The following is a 17,271-nucleotide window of genomic DNA, read 5'->3' on the forward strand; positions in this document are numbered from 1 at the left end:
TATTACATGTATTACGTATTCAGATTTCTTTTTTTTTTCAAGCTTCATAGAAGGTCTTTGACTTTGTTAGTTACCTATGATGAGATCTTTGGTTCCATTTCTAATGACCAAATCTGCCACTTCCCAGGAAACAAACCATCAAATGGATTTCACATCCAGTGCCAGGATTTCAAACTTCATCGAGAAAGAGGCAGGCCAGAATCCCATAATTCCTCTGGGGCCCCACCAAAGATGGGGCTATGCTGCAGGAAGCCGTCCTTTTTAGAACACCTTCCCTGCCTGAATTTTTATCTAAAAAGGAAAGAATTCTTAACTTTTTCCCTCCTTGAGTACTTGGTATAATTTCTGTCAGTACTTGTTTTCTGACAACCTTTTCTTGCAACATATCTGTTTAATAACAATAATAATAATAATAATAACTAACATTTAAGTAGCACCTACTACATGCTACTGTACCAAGTGCTTAGCAAATATTATCTCATTTGATACTTACAATAACCCTGGGAGGTAGGTGGTATCATTATTCCCATTTTACAGATGAGGAAACAGAGGCAAACAGAGGTTAAGTGACTTGCCCAGGATCTCACAGCCAGTAAGTATCTGATCTGGGATTTGAACTCGTGTCTTCCTGACTCCAGGCCCAGCATTCTATCTACTACACCTTCTACACCTTACTTGCCAGTAAGGGACAAATAAGGCCTAATTACTGCTTAACATCTTTTAGAACATAATGGCATCAGAAGAACAGGCCACCATCTTCCTGTGATTTAATACTGTACGTAGCAAGGGTTTTGTAGGCCTTTAATAAACATAATGGTGAGTAAAGTGAACTTGAATCATATTTATTGTAGACATATTCTAATCTGAGAGGCAGCCTGGCAGAGTGGGTAGACCAGCAGTCCCAGAGGCAGGAAGCCTTGGTTACAAATCTTACCACTATCTCTCAGTGTTCCATGTGAATCTAACACTGTAAGTTACAGATGGATTTCCTGATATGTACTGGTGGAAGGAATTTTAGTAGTGGGAGTGCCCTGAACTGACCAAGGTCCAGACCAAAGAGAAGTGTTCTGGCATGTTGAGTTCAAATCCTAGTGGAGTGTTAGCTTTATCAAAATGGAGTTGAGTATAGTCACTGTTTTTCCTCACATACTCTCTGATAGCATACTATTAAGACTGTCAGATTGGTAAAGTCAGTGTGAACAGGTCTAGAGGTATTGGCAGATCGTGGGGCAGATTGGGAAAACCTCTGTGTCATAAGGGAGACTTAGTGAGAGGTAGTAGAAAAATCAGCACCAATTCCCCTCACTCCTAGAGAAAAGGGCTCAAACGAGGTACCTTGATGATAATAGGGGCAGAATCCCAGAATTGAAAAGGCAGAAGGGACGTCAGGGCTTCCTAGTCTGACCCAGGTCCAAGCGGAATCCCCAGGACAGCATGCCCGGCCAATGGTCATTCGATCTCTGCTGGAAACCCCCCAGGGGCAGCCCATTTCATCTTGAGTAGCTCCAATTGTTAGAAAGTTGTGTTTTTTCTCTATCATCCAGACTAAATTGGGGTCATTGCTTCTGATTCTATCCTCTGGAGTCGAGAAAAACATCCCTACTCCATATGGAACCACAGAAATTAAGTTAGAATTGACCTCCGTAACCTTCTCGTCCATACCCGAAGGGAATCCCCATGACAACATCCCCAACAAGGGATCGTCCAGTCTCTCCTTGAAGACCTCCAGAGAAAACCCAAAACAGTCCTGATTGGCTTTCAATAATAAACTTTATTTAAATAACTTAAAACTTAAACCATCTAAAAGTTTTTCTGATACCAGCCCTAAATCTGCCTTTTTCTAGCCTTCTCCCTTTGCTCCTGGTTCTGCCTTTTAGAGCCAAGAGGAACAAACCTAATCCCTTTTCCACAAGGAATCACAGGATTTGGGGGTTGGAAAGGACCTTGGGGGCATTTAGTCCCACTTTTATCCTAAAGGAATCCTTCTGTCATATACCTGACAAGTGACCATCCATCTTCTGCTGGAAGACCTCTGAAGATAAGGAGGAGGATCTTCTTTTGGAAAAGATAGTACATCACTTTAAATTCTTCACCTGATGATTGCCCTCTCTTTTTCTGCTGGTCTACCCACTCTGCCAGGCTGCCTCTCAGATCAGAATATGTCTACAATAAATATGATTCAAGTTCACTTTACTCACAATTATGTTTATTAAAGGCCTACAAAACCCTTGTTACATGTAGTATTAAATCACAGGAAGATGGTGGCCTGTTCTTCTGATGCCATTATATTCTAAAAGATGTTCTGAAATGCTGAGGGTCCAGGCTGCCCTAGCACTTAGAGTCATGAAAAAAAAGCTTAAGCAAAGCACCCCAGGAGCCATCAGAATATATCCAAAACCATTTGGCATAGGGAAATTGTTATGTTGCTGCTCTCTCTTTTGAGACCCATTTGGATATCCGAGGCTAAGCTATGAGCCAAGACAATCAACACTTTGGAGACACAAAGACCCATTTGTCCGTGTTGACGCCCCTTGTGTCATTACTTCTTTTTTTTGTGTCTACAGCCCGTCTTCCCGATTGACCTAAGAGAGAGCATTGTCCCCTAGAGAGCAGGCATAACACTGCAGCCTTTTACTAAGCACTTACTGTGTGCTAAGTGAGATACATCTATCCAGGAGATAGAAAGTGAGATAGCACACAGTCCCTGACCAGATGGAGGCTAGGACAATACAGAAAAGCAGGGTGGTTTTGGAGTGGATGGGGCACTGGACTGGGAGGCCAGAAGCCTTCCCCAACCCCTCTTCATTCCAGCGCTTTCCCTCTTTTAATCACTTCCTATTCATCCTGTAGAGAGCTTGCTTTGTATATTTTTGTTCGCATATTTTCTCCCTCATTAGATTGTAAGTTCCTTGAGGGCAGAGATTGCATTTTGCTTCTTTTTGTATCCCCAACCCTTAGCACAGTGCCTGGCACATAGCAAGTACTTAACAAATATTGATCAATTGTTGTCTGACTCTGGGCAAGTCACTTAAATACTCTGTGCCTCAGTTTCCTCATCTGTCAAATGAGGGGTTTGAACTCGATGAACTCTAACATCTTTCCAGCCATAAATCTGTGACATGATGACTTTTATAGCAAAAACCTTTGTAACTTTTCCCAGCTCCTTACTCCTGTATCGAGCGTACAGTAGGTGCTCATTAAATGTGTGTTAATTAATGATGAGTCAACATCAAGAGATGTTACTACAGTCTTCTCCTCGACATCCCAGGTCACAGACAGAATATTTGCCTTTGAAAAGCATCGGCTTTGGAACCAACCTTTTACTCTCAGATTCCTTCTTGGGGGAAGTTACTGTCACGTAAAATGAGATGAGTCTGTAATTATCCCTTAATTATAATATTTGTACACAGAAAGAAAGGGAGAGGGGTGAGAGGTTTCCCCATGGCTAAGCTGGGGCATTTAACTTTCTAAATAAAGACGCTGAAACCACCTCTGGCTGAAGAAACTCAGAACAGGAAGCTGGGATGGAATCATTTTCTTTTCTTGGGACGGAGGTGGAACTTGTGATTTGGCTCTTGTGGGAAATTCCCATTGTAGAAACTCCTTTGCACTTTGGCAACCGTTTGGTTACTTCTGGGCTTATAAAGTCATTTTTTTGTTGCTCAGTCATTTCAGTCGTGTCCATCTCTTTGTGACCTTATTTGGGGTTTTGTTGGCAGAGATGCTGGAATGGTTCGCCATTTCCTTCTCCCGCTCATTTTACAGATGAGGAAACTGAGGCAAGCAGGCTGAAATGACTTGCCCAGGGTCACATAGCTAGTAAACGTCTGAGGCCGAATTTGACCTCAGGTCTTCCTGACTCCAGGCTTAGCGTTCTGCCCATTGTGCCGCCTAGCTGCCCTCTAGGACATTAGGAGGATAAGTGGCTTGCCCAGAATCAAAGAGCCATATGTCTCAGAGGTCACACTTGAACTCAAGGCTTCCTGGTTCTGAGACCATGATGCTATGTGACCTCTCATAATGATAATACTATGAGCACAGTGGATAGAGCACCAACCCTGAAGTCAGGAGGACCTGAGTTCAAATCCAGCCTCAGACCAAACACTTGACACTTGCTTGCTGTGTGACCCTGGGCAAGTCACTTAACCCCAATTGCCTAAAAATTTAAAAAAAGTTAAAAAATAAAAATAATACTATGAGCAATGTTGCACATAGTAACACATATCATTTTGAGGTTCATACTGTGCCTTCCTCGTCATGATCCTAGGAACTCAGCATTACAAGTATTGTGTCTGCTGGGCAGAGACTTGTCCGAGGTCACGCTTCTAGTAACTGTCAAAGGTGGAATTCCAACCAAGACCTCTCCCAATTCCAACTCAATCCAGGGCTCTTTCTAACACACACAGTCCTACTGTTGTTGACTTACAAAAGTAATTTGGTCATTTATTTGAGTTCTTGGGAGGCAATGGGAGGATATTGGTAGTGACTGCCTTTCAAAGGGGTCAGATTGGCTTGTGTATATTTCAGTCTTCCCTCTTTACTCCTAGCCCTTGGCTGGACCAACATTACCCTACATTGGGTTGTTCTCAGGAAAGCCAGTAAATAGACAGAGATCACAGAACTGGAGCTGAAAGGAATCAGGGGCCATATAGTTTTCAACCCCATCATTTGACAGATAAGGAAACTGAGTACTGGAGAGGTTGAATAATTTGCCCAAGGATAAATCTGAACCCAAGTCCACTGATTGAGGGTCAGAGCCTCTCCTTTCCTTTCCATTTAATTGTTCTGCCCCTAGAGTGGAAGAGACCATCCAATCTAACTCCATTTTACAGAGAAAGAAACTGAGGCCTGGAAGACTCAGTAACTTGACCAAGGTTACACAGATAGTGAGTGTCAGAGATGGGATATGAACCCAGGCCCTGTTTTATAAGAACAACATTGAAACTGATTGTTTTTGTTTAAAAAGAAATAAAAAGGAAAGGCCTAAAAAGTCTTCTAACCTTTTTTTTTTAATGAATGAAGCTCCCCTTTTACATCAAAAAAGTTTCCCAATTCCCACATTATATTATTGTGTGATGGTATTACTGGGAGTAGTTGAGATAACACTTAATGCCAGCTCGCTGCTGTGAATTCAGTGCCACTCTTAATGAATTGGCATTTTGTCAACCACAAGGGAATCTGCCTCCTTTTGAAAACGTGTAATATGGCTTTTGTGAGACGTCATACACACTCAGGCTCCCAGATGGATGCGGGTTATCATGAAGGTCAGATCCTTGTGGTCCTTCTGTGTCTGGGGTCATGCTCACATACACGCATGTGTTCATGTCTGAGTATGTCCATATACTCAAGAGAACAGAAGGCACCAAAAATTATTTAAGAGTTATTATATTTTGATTTAGAAATTATCTAAATTATTAAATTATTTACTTTTGGAATATCTGTTTCTTATCCTGTCACAGGTCCAGAACATACATTACATGAAAATTATTCCCAAGACTCCTTTGCATCTTCCATTTCATCTTACTCCATTCCATTTCATTTATGTAGAATGTGCCATAATAGAAAACGTGCCTGAAAAAATCAGTTTCACAACATTTGAATTAGAAAAGGGGATTTCCTCCATCTTGAAGGCCTTCTTAATCCTTTAGCTTTCCCCAAAAGAGAAGAGAGTCTGTGCAAAGTTCCAGAGAGATTATTGACTGCAAATGACCCAAATGTTGGTTTTGCAGTCCTTGTTGCATCCAGGGGTCTGTGAGGACCACTACCCAGTGATAAACCCTAATTGCGCTCATCAAACGAGTGTATGGAACTAAGGAGGTGATGAATGGTCCCACAGCTTCTGGAGGATTGTATTCAGTTCTCGGTGCCGTATTTTTAGGGAGGATATTGATCAACTGGAGAGTGTCCAGAGGACAACCAAGGTGGTGAAGCCCTTGGATTCCTGCCTTGGCTGAAGCAACTGGAGGTGTTTGGGCTGGAGGAGTCTTGTGAGCTGTCTTCAAGTATTTGAAAGGCTCTCTTGTGGAAGGGAGCAGACTTGTTCTTCTTGTTCCCAGAGAGCAGAAGGAAGGGTGGGTGTTAGCAAAGAGAAAGATTGAGGCTTGGTATAAGGGAAAACTTGCTAACAATTAGTGCTACTCAGGTATAGAAGAGGCTCCCCCAGCACTTAATGAATGTTTTTGATGGATTGATTGCTTAGTGGGTTGCCTTCATTGGTGACCTGAAGGCAGATGTTTGCCAGATACATTGCAAAGGGGATTAGGTACAGACTGATCTATATGGCCTATTGCTTCCTCTACAAAAAAGGACAAAAGTGAAGATGGGATTTAGCTTCTGGGGACTGTTATCTGGTGCAGTCTCTGTATAACTTTGCACCGAGCAGGAGACACGGGGGTGGCAAGGGTGGGTTTTCCCAGTATTTGGATTTGAGGGAGCAGAGCGGAATTAGACCAGTGGTCATTGCTTCGGTTGGGGGTGGGGGGAGGTAAAAGGGGTTAGAGCAATGGGATCCTCAGATGTAAAGCCTCGGACATCAGAGTTCTGGAAGGGACATAAGAGACCATCTTGTCCAACACTGGTGTTTTACAAATGAGGAAACTGAGGTGAAGGTCACACAAATAGTAAGTAGCAGAACCAGGATACGCACCCGATTCCAGTTACTCTGAGGCTCCCAGAATCCCTAAGGTTTTACCCTCCCTCTCCACTTAGCTACATCCTTCCAAGTTTGAAAGATCTAGCTTATAGCCCACTTTTTCTACAAGGCCTAGAGGCAGAGTTCAACCCAGCCTCATATACGACCTGGGTGACCTTGGGCAAATCAGTTAACTCCCTGAGCCTCAGTTTCCTTATTTGTAAAAGGAGAGCAGCTAGATGGCACAGAGGATAGAGCACCAGGCCTGGGGTCAGAAAGACTCATCTTGAGTTCAAATCTGGGCTCCGACACTTACCAACTGTGTGACCCTGGGCAAGTCCCTTAACCCTGTGTGCCTCAGTTTCCTCATCTGTAAAACGAGCTGGAGAAGGAAATGGCAAACCACTCCAGTATCTTTGCCAAGAAAACCCCAAATGGGGTCATGGCAGGTCAGACACACAACTGAAAAACAAAGCAACAAAAAGGAGGAGGTTGGATGAAGTGACTGGTTCTACTTGTGAATGAATGAATGAATGAATGAATGAATGAATGAATGAATGAATGAATAAGCCAGGGCTGAGAAATAAGGGTAAGATCTCAGCTCTGACCCTGGCCAATCTTAAGATCCTAGGAAAGCCACATGACCTCTCTGTTACTCAACTCCCTCAATGGTAAAAAGGAAGACAATCCCATGTGCCCCACGTGCTTCCCAACACTGTTGTCCAGATAGATGAATGCAGGGGCAGCCCCTTGGATGGAGTCCCGCTGGATAGATGTCAGGTGTTCTCCCTCCCAGCCCCCAAATCCAAAATGAGGTTTTTAGAAGGCCAGTTTTTAAAAGCCTGAGAAAGTAGCCTCTCAGCCCATTCCCACAGTGTATACCATTTGCTGCTCTGTGTGGTCACTGATTGCCGTGTATGTTTTACCGTCACAGATGGGCTACACGCCACTACACGTGGGCTGCCACTACGGGAACATCAAGATTGTTAACTTCCTGCTCCAGCACTTCGCGAAGGTCAACGCCAAAACGAAGGTGAGTGAGGACCATCCCCTGCCTCCATGCTAGTGACTGACCTCACAGCAGGACAAGCAGTAACCTGTGTTCCTTCTTTTATCCCTTCTGCAGAATGGGTACACACCCCTCCACCAGGCAGCCCAGCAGGGCCACACCCACATCATCAACATCTTACTGCAGAACAATGCCTCCCCCAACGAGCTCACTGTGGTGAGTGAAGCTAGAAGGGAGCCATGGTCAGGCAAGGGGGCAGGAGGTGGGCTTGGGCATCTTTCTCACACGTGGCTTTGGTGCCTCTCACGAACAGAAATGGAGGAAGCCCTTGATCCAGTGGGATGAGTCAAAGAATGCAGTCTCATATTTACACACACACACACACACACACACACACACAGAAATGAGCTCCCTGAACTCTAAAAGCACCTGATTGAATGGTCAGCCAGGGGGACGTGAGTGTCTGTGTGAGGGGAGAGAACATGTGTCCTTGTTTCATGTTGAAGGCTCACGTAGACTGTCAAGTCTGTGAGGCTCCTGATACAGCTGTCCAAGCCTGTTTTAAGCTCTGCTGTAGACTGCTGTGACAAATACCACGGAAAGGGGAGAGGAGGGATTGGGTAGGGAGGGAACTAGAAGAACAAGATGGATTTTCACCCATTGGTCCCACTGATTTCAAGTTCATACTGGGTGCCCCTTTAGCAGGTACGGAGCCTGTCTGAAGCAAGTATTTGAAAAGATGGCAATATGCAAAACTATAATATGTAAATCTATAATAGGCTGCCCCAATGAAGGCACAATCCTAAAATGCTGCTCAAATATTCCTTCAGGAAAAATTCTACCTTTGTGGTATAGCACCATTGGAAAAACTCTGCCTTGAGGGTAGCTAAAAAACATGAGGATCATTACCTATATGTTTTTTGTAACAATGACAATACTAATTCTGCCTCATGGGATATATGGTGCAGTCGTCATGATCACACCATCCATAAGCATGTGTCAAATGCCCACTATGTGTCCATCGCTGTGCTAAGCACAGATACAAAGAAAGACAAAAGACGGTCCCTGATCTCAAGGGGTGTCTAATGGGGGAGAAAAATGGTCTTTGGGTTCAGAAGACCTGGCTTTGAATCCCAGTTCTAGCTGACATTCACTAGCTGTGTGACCCTGGATAAGTTTCTGAATTTCAATTTCTTTATCTGTAAAATGATGGCAGTGCTTGCATCATTGAGGTAGCTCAATGGTGCAGTGGATAGACTGCTAGACCTGGAGTAAGGGAGATGAGTTCAAATCTCATCTCAGACATTTTCTAGCTCTGTAGCACTAAAGAAGACACATCTCTTTCAACCCGTTTATCTGTAAAATGGAAATAATAACAGCCCCTACCTCCCTGGGTTGTTGTTAGCATAAAATAAATAATCCTTGAAAAGCCTTTTACAAAGCTTAAAGCACTATGTAAATGCTAGCTATCATTATTATTAATGCATTATCTGCCTCACAGAGTCAAGAAGAAACTTCTTTATAAAGCTTAAAGTGCAATGGAAATGGGATTTATTCCACATTTATAATAATAATTTAATGACATGATGCAATAATTATAAGGAACATTTTGACTAATTTTTAAAGATGAGATATGTGATTTCATGGTAGATGGAAATCCTGGATATGGAAACTCCCTCCACCATTTAGAGTTGGCAACTTCTCTTCAACTTTGAGAGTCACCCGAGGGCACTGGAAAGTTAAGTGTCTTGCCAGAATGTGGCCGACAAGACTCGAATCCACGCCTTCCTGACTCCAAGACTACTATCTACTCTGCCCTGCCGCCACCCTATTATGAGTAATAATAATGTAATTGATAGTTTATAGCCATTAGTAAAACACAGAGTACATGCCTTCCAACAACCCTATGAGAATAGTAGCGTAATTCTATTCTCATCATCTCCTTCTACAGATAAGGAATCTAAAGTCCAACAGTAACCACAGTCACTGCGCCAACCTGGAACTTGAAGCCAGGTCTTCTGACTTTAAGCCAAGATCTTTTCTTACAACATCTGCTGCCTGACTTATGTAGCTAAACTTGCTTTGGTGAAATTAAGTTGGGCTTCTTCTCTAACACCTTCCTGATGTTTTTCCCTTGCTAGAATGGAAACACGGCGCTAGCCATCGCTAAGAGGCTTGGCTACATCTCCGTGGTCGACACCTTAAAGGTAGTGACGGAAGAGACCACGACAACAATTGTAAGTATACTCCTGTTTTCCTAATGGTATTTTCAGAACTCATTGACTGATGTTTCATCTTCCAAACACCTGATGAAATAGACTTTTGAGTTGTCATCCAAATTCTTTGTTGTTCAGTCATTTTCAGTTGCGCCTGACATTTCGTGACCCCATTTAGGGTTTTCTTGGCCAAGATACTGGAGTGGTTTGGCATTTCCTTCTCCAGCTTATTTTACAGATGGGGAAATTGAGGCAAACAGACTTACATGATCTTCCCAGGGTCCCACAGCTGGTGTCTGAGACCAGATTTGATCTCAGGAAGATGAGTCTTCCTGACTCCACCCCCGGTGCTCTATCCACTGAGCCACCTAGCTGCCCCATCCAAATTCTAGAAAGTTGACATTGGAGAGCTGATGCAACACTCACAAAATCTCAGAAACTCAGGGTTAGCAGGCACCTAAAAGATCCCCTACTCCCACTAACTCAAAAAACATTTATCAGGCACCTACTATATACCAGGCACTGACTATACTAAGCACTAGGTCCCTCCTACAATCTACACACCAAGTGGTCATTCCATCTTGACTTTGAGATGGAGAACTCACTACTTCCTTGTTAGGAGGATCATAGATTTCAAGCCAGAAAGGCTTCTAGTAAAACCCCCTTACTATACAGATCAGGAAACTGAGGCCCAGGGAGATGAAGGGACTTGACCGATAGATTCAGAGCTGGGAAGGACCCTCAGAAGCAAAATGTGAACCCGCCTTCTCTAAGTCTAGAGCCAGGGCTCTTTGCACTGAGCCATACTGTCTCCCCTACATCCTGGCTACTTTGGATTGTTTAGAAATTTTGTTTGGGTGCACTTCCCCTTACATCAGATCTAAGTTGCCTCATGGCACCTCTCCCCACTGCTCCTCGATTTGCCCTTTGGGACTGAAGGAAGAAAACTGATGCCTTCCAGGAGACAGCCAGCCCATTAACTCCCAAGATCCATCAGAGCTCTATTCAAATCCAGCAAACACTGATTAAGCACCTCCTGGGAGCAGAGCTATGTACTGGGCAGCCACAGGGCCATGCGATGGCTCACGTACTCATGATAAGCATTGGCATGAATATCCCGACGCAAAGTTTGCAAGGCCTAGGGCTTAGACCGTCCCATTGAATCGAGGACTGTCCCTACACTTAATGGGGAGAGATGAGATACTGACACAGATTGCTAAGAGACTAATTACAGGCTGATTTTCATTATTATTCTTTAAATTACCTAGAATCCAGTTCAAAATACATTTAAGCATATAAATGTATATACATATAGGTTATTGGGCAGCTAGATGGCACAGTGAATAGAGTGCTGGACCTGGAATCAGGAAGATCTGAGTTCAAATCCCAACTCAGACACTTACTAGCTACCTGACCCTGGGCAAGTCCCTCAACCCTGTGTGCCTCAGTTTCCTCATCTGTAAAATGAGCTGGAGAAGGAAATGGCAAACTACTCCAGTATCTCTGCCAAGAAAACCCCAAATGGGGCCTCAAAGAGTCGGACACAACAGAACAAGGACTAAACAACTATATACATGTGTGTGTATATATATATATATGTATATATATACATATGTAGGTTATACTTATTGGATACATGCCTCCATGCATACATACACCTCTCCATACACATTTCTGACTTTATAGTGCTATGCAGAATGGTACAGGGAATAGAGAGCTAGCCTCAGAGTCAGGGAGACCTCGGTTCAACTCCTGCCTCTGACATAGACCGACTCTGTGACCCCGAGAGTCTCTTAGCATAGCAGCCAGTTCTCTGCCGTTCTCAGTTGCAGAGCAGACGCAACCTGGCATTGGTAGAGGACATTACCCATCCTTCCCTCATCCTATCACCTTCCCTCTGCCCCAAAACACACGCCCATTCAGGGGTATTCTGGTGGATGTTTAACAACAAACTGTCCCCCCCCCAAGAAAAGTTTTCCAACACACTTTTAGTTTAATCTACATTTTCTCCATCACTTTCTTAAGTCTAGACAATCAGGAAGGCAATGACTTAAGCCCTTATTTGTAATGTTTGCCATTTTCATGGGTGTAAATGCTCACATTTGAAATTTGACAATCGACTCTGTGAGATGGGACAGCCATCTCCAGCACACCAGCGCAAATGTCATTGGCTCCCTATTACTTCCAGTACCAAATATAAAACCCTCTATTTGGCTTTTAAAGCCCTCTCATGACCTGCCCCCAGAGATCCTACACTTTCCTTCCCCCCACGACCTAGAGACACTAAACTTGCTCACCCAGGCCCCTCCTCCCAACTCTGTTCCTTGCACTGTGCCCTCCCATCCATCCTCCCTCTGACTGCTGACTTCCCTGGGGCCCTGAAAAACCCACCTTCCACAGAAGCCTTTGCCTGTTCAGCTGCCATACCATGCATTCTATTAATCTTGTGTGTATACTTACTTCCGTGTTGTCTCTGCCATTAAAACATGAGTTCCTTTGAGGAAGGGACCATGGGGTTTTGGCGTGTTGTTTTTTTTCCTTAGCATCCCCAGCAGAGATAAATAGTAAAAGCTTAATAAGTGGTGGCTGCCTGAGTTCCTTACCAGTAGTTCGCTAAAGTCACAGGTTTGGTTACAAAACTAAAAACCTTTAAAACAAAAAAAAAGAACCCAAAATCTGCATAGATACTAATTATATCTACTTCCTTCATACTTCCCTCCTATTCCCAAAGGAGGAATGAAGGAGGCAATTGGTGGTGCCATAGTCCACAGAGTGCTGGGCCTGGAGTCAAGAAGGCCTGGGTTCAAATCCAGCCTTAGACATAAACTCTGTGACCCTGGGCAAGTCACTTAACCCTGTTTGCCTCAATTTCCTCAACTGTAAAATGGAGATAATAATAGCACCTCCCTCTCAGGGTTGTTGTGAAGATCAAAAGAGATAATATTAAAAAAATCTCTTAGCACAGGACTGGCAGTTAGTAGGAATACTTATTCCTTTCCCTCCCCCTTATTCCCATCGATCTCCTGGCGTGCACCTAGTGAAAGAAGTGAGTTGGGGAGGTTTGTCACATTGGGCCAGCTGAGTATCTAAGCTAGATTTCTCTTGAACTTTTATTAACTGGACAGCAAGCTTGCTGGTGGCAAGAGGATGGTCTTGTGATTGACAGATCAATAAATATTTTGCTTTGTAGAGACAAGGCTTATAAAGCTCACAGAGTATATAATAGAGCTGTTGGCCTTTTGTGAAAATGTAATAAGAAAGAGAGAAAGAAGAGGAGAGAAGAAAGAGGAGGAGGAGGAGGGAGAGACAGAGACAGAGACAGAGAGACAGAGACAGAAAGAGAAGAGAAAAAGAGAGAGAAAAACATGCATGCACGCGCACACGCACACACACACACACACACACACGCACACACCTGTTGTTGTATGGGTTTCATTTTTTAAAGGTCCTCTCCTCTGTCCAAATGTTTCTGCAATGTTATCGCTAGAAGTTTTATAAGGGAATGAGCCAAGGCTCACAGCCAAACATCCCAGTGTATCTGTCCGTGTCATCACCACTCAGTAACCATCTCCCCTTGCCAAAAGAGTGCCCTGGAAAAAAGGACATGGTCAAAGGTCTAAAGCCTCCAAATTCCACCCTGGCTTTCTGGCAAGCCTGACTCCAGTGCTGAGTCATCAAATACCAAAGGGTAACTATTGTCTCTTGGACAGGTGGCCCAGGCTGGTGACACGTGAGTGCCCTGGGCTGCTCACAATGACTCAGTTACTCAATGTAATAGGTATATATGGTCTGCTAAGAGGACAGTGGGCTAAAGGGGTAAGGGTTGGGTCAAAGACACATTTATGATCTATAAACTTATAATGGTAGTGGCTAACAATTTTATAACATCTGAGGACTTGCAAAACGCTTTACAGATCTTAACATTTGGTCTTCACAACAGCCCTAGGAAGAAGGTTCCATTGTTCTTCCCATTTTACAGATAAGAACACTGCGGCAAAGTGAATTGCCCAGGGTCTAAGAGTGTAAGAGTCTAAGGTGGGAAGTAAACTTAGGTCTTTCTGGCTCCCAGTTGAAAGTTCTAGCCAATGTGCCATAATAAAGAATGAATAGCATAAGCAAATGCTCCTGATCACCTTTACTTAATTAAGGTTTTAGCAAATTACCCAAGGTTTAACAGTTAGTGTCAGAGGAAGGATTTAAATCTGGGTTTTCTGACTCAGTGCTTCTTCTACTGACCAGTAATGGATGCAATGTGTTTTATAAAATGTAAAGCATCATTATAAATATCAGTAATTATCCATGAATTCTCAACCCCTCCCATACCCAGATCTGTGACATCCTAGGATATCTTCCTCTCCCTCAAGGGGAGACATAAAATTCTCAGGTTAATTTGAAATCGTTTCCATCTGAAAGGGGAAGTTATGCCGTGTAGCACTTTCACTAGGGCTAGAGAAAGATAGATGGAATTTAAATAACAAAAAAAAATTGTTAACTCTCCAAAAATGATGGAGAGCTGAAGTACGTTGATCTGCACCTTGGATGGCTCCTATTTAAATGTGGCAGAGAAAAGAATCATCAAAGAAATAGAGTCAGATCCCAAGAACATTATTCTTCCTATAAAAGACTAGGATGTCTTTCAATTTCTACCTGATGACTTTTCCTAAGACTCCTCACCTCTCACAAAATTCCCCAATGTTTCTTTGATATCTGGGAGGCAAGTGTAGAAGCCGGTGCCACAGGGAGGGGCTGCAGATTTGCTGCAAGAACCACAGGGGATGAAGAAAGGTCTGCCTGACTCAGGCCGCCTGATGAAAAGTAGTACAGCGAACACAGTAGCTGGACCACTTCACTCTCAGGCATCAAGAGAATTTATGGATTTTTCCTTTTGGACCAATCTGGTGAACTGATGACATTCCTAGGAGCTGGGATTTGACGTTTGTATACAACGTAAAGGGTGTCATTGCCCAGGATGCCTTTTGCTTTTTAGTTTCAAGCAGGGGATCTTAACAAGCAAGGACCCATAGAACCTTGTCCATAGAGAGATGTCAGAGGTTTTGTGAACCTGGATGGGGAAAAAAAATCCATCTTTATTTACTAATCATCTCTTAACTGACTTAGCATTTCCTCGATTATGAATTAGGCAACAAACATTGTTCTGAGAAGTCCATATGCTTCACCAGACTGCCAAGGAGGTCCATAACACAAGAAAGGTTCAGAACCCCTGTTTGGGCAAAGGGTATAAACCTAAGACAGACACATTCACTATTAATGAAAAGAATATATCTGAAACCCCTCAAGCTAATCTAGCATGGGTGACATCAATCGATCATCTAGAAGCATTTAAGTGCTTAGAGTATACATACAAGCAAAAGACACTCCTCCCCACTCATGAGAAGTTTACATTCTACTTGGGGATATAATATAACATACTCACACATAAGTATGGGGTATATACAAATAAATCTGAAGTTTTGGGGGAGCAAGGGGAGGAGAGAACTAACCACAGGACAGGTGTCCTGAAGGAGATGGCACCAGAGCTGAGGTTTAAAGACAGCTGGGGGGCTCTCTTTTGCCTTCCTATGTGTCCCCAGCATGTAACACAGTGTCTGGCACATAGTAGGTGCTTAATAGATGCTTATCAATTGACAAATTAGCAGGCTACCACAAAACCCAGGCAAATGGGGTTGGATGTTATTATGGCATGTGTGGAGAAAAGGAGACAATTCAAGATTCTACCCTGCAAAGGCAGACTCCACAAGACATTAGCAACTGGGGGACTATGGGAGGTGAGTCAGAGTAAAGGGTTAAAGACAATGCCAGGGTTGCAGACTTGAGTGACAAGAAAAATATTGGTGCCCTAAACAAAACTGGGGAAATTAGAAATAGAGGTAAAGTCAGGAAGCCAAGGTGATGAGTTCCATTTTGGACATTAATTTTGAGATACCTCTTGCACATCTGGGAGACGGTGTGGATGGTGGATAGAGAGCTGTCCTCATAGCCAGGAAAGCATAGGTTCAAGCCCAATCTCTGACACAGTAGTGACCCTGAGCAAGTCATTTCATTTCCCAATGTTTTAGGGAACTCTCTAAGGTTAAGTCAAAGAAAAGGTGCCAACCTGCATTGGTAGAATAACTATTCTCACCTGGGGATCCCCTATAGCACTGAAATCACCGAAGTCCAACCCCTGCCCCTCGTGGACATCCAGGTGGAGATGTCTATCAGGCAGCTGGAGAGTAGAACTGGAGCTCAGGACAGAAATGAGCGCAGGACATTTCAGTTTGGTGGCTAGCATTGCAAAGATGCAGGAGCTTCTGAGAGTTGCCTTGAAGAGAATCAGCAAGAGAGTGAAGGATTTTAAGTCTATTTCATATGAGGATTGGCTGAAAGAGCTGGGGATCATTATCCTAGAGAAGAAGAGACTCAGGGTAGGGGGTGGGGGTGAGGAGGAGAGAAACACAAGAGTTGTCTTCAGGCAGCCAGAGGGCTGCCATGCCAAAGATGGGTTTGACTGGTTTTGTTTGACCCCATAAGGAAGAATCAAAAGCAATGGGTAGAAGGTGCAATGAGGCAAATTTAGGCTTGATGTCAGGAAAAGTTTTCTAACAATGAGAGCTGCCCCAACGTGGCATGGGCTGCCTAGGAAACTGGTGAATTCCCCCTCCTCGGAGGTCTTCAAGTAAGGCTGGATGCCCATGTGGTGAGCATTCCACTCAGGTATAGACTGGATTAGGTGGCCACTGGCATCCCTTCCAACTCTAAAATGTTGTGATTTTGTGAAGCAATCCTTAGCACAGTGCCCAGCACACAGCAAATGCTACATAAATGCTTATTGTTGCTATTTGTCCTCCGTTTTTGAAAAGGACCAATGACATCATGGGGGTTATGCCTTGACTCGTGTGTGAATTAAATTTAAGTGAGGCAGAGTTGCACAATGTCAGCAGCCTCACTCTCCTCAAGGGTCATCAAAGACCAGTGACAACAAAAATCAAGGCACCTAGCAATGGAATTATTCACTGAATGATTGAATCTCTGAAAGATCATCAAGGGAGGGAGGGAAGGAGAGAGAGAGAGAGAGAGAGTGACAGGGAGACATGAGGACCCAGGACTGAGTCCTGGGATCCTCCCACATATAGGAGACAGGACATGCAAGATAAGGTTGTGGAGACTGGGAAGAATCAGTCTAGGATAATGATCCCCAGCTCTTTCAGCCAATCCTTATATGAAATAGACTTAAGATCCTTCACTGTCTTGCTGATTTGCTTCAAGGCAACTCTTGGAAGCTCCTGCTTCTCTGTAGTGCTACCAAATCAAAATGTCCAGCCCTCATTTCTGTCCCGAGCTATAGGTAGGAAGAGAACCAGTCAAGATCAATGTCACAAAAACCCAAAACAAAGAGAGTATCCAGATGGAGGAGG

At 43.7% G+C, this 17,271-nt stretch overlaps 1 protein-coding gene across 8 annotated transcripts in view; it reads left to right on the top strand.

Annotated features, from left to right (window-relative positions):
- The window catches only part of ANK3 (ankyrin 3), a 568,906-nt gene that overhangs the window by 425,551 nt on the left and 126,084 nt on the right, over positions 1-17,271 (top strand). For all 8 annotated transcript variants that reach the window (XM_027840586.1, XM_027840580.1, XM_027840579.1 and 5 more), the window contains 3 exons: positions 7,566-7,664; positions 7,758-7,856; positions 9,782-9,877. In XM_027840586.1, coding sequence (XP_027696387.1) covers positions 7,566-7,664; positions 7,758-7,856; positions 9,782-9,877 — 294 coding nt within the window. The remainder of the gene's footprint in view (positions 1-7,565; positions 7,665-7,757; positions 7,857-9,781; positions 9,878-17,271) is intronic.

This window comes from Vombatus ursinus, unplaced genomic scaffold (genome assembly GCF_900497805.2).
Source record: "Vombatus ursinus unplaced genomic scaffold, bare-nosed wombat genome assembly UNPS02014847.1, whole genome shotgun sequence".
NCBI lineage: Eukaryota > Metazoa > Chordata > Mammalia > Diprotodontia > Vombatidae > Vombatus > Vombatus ursinus.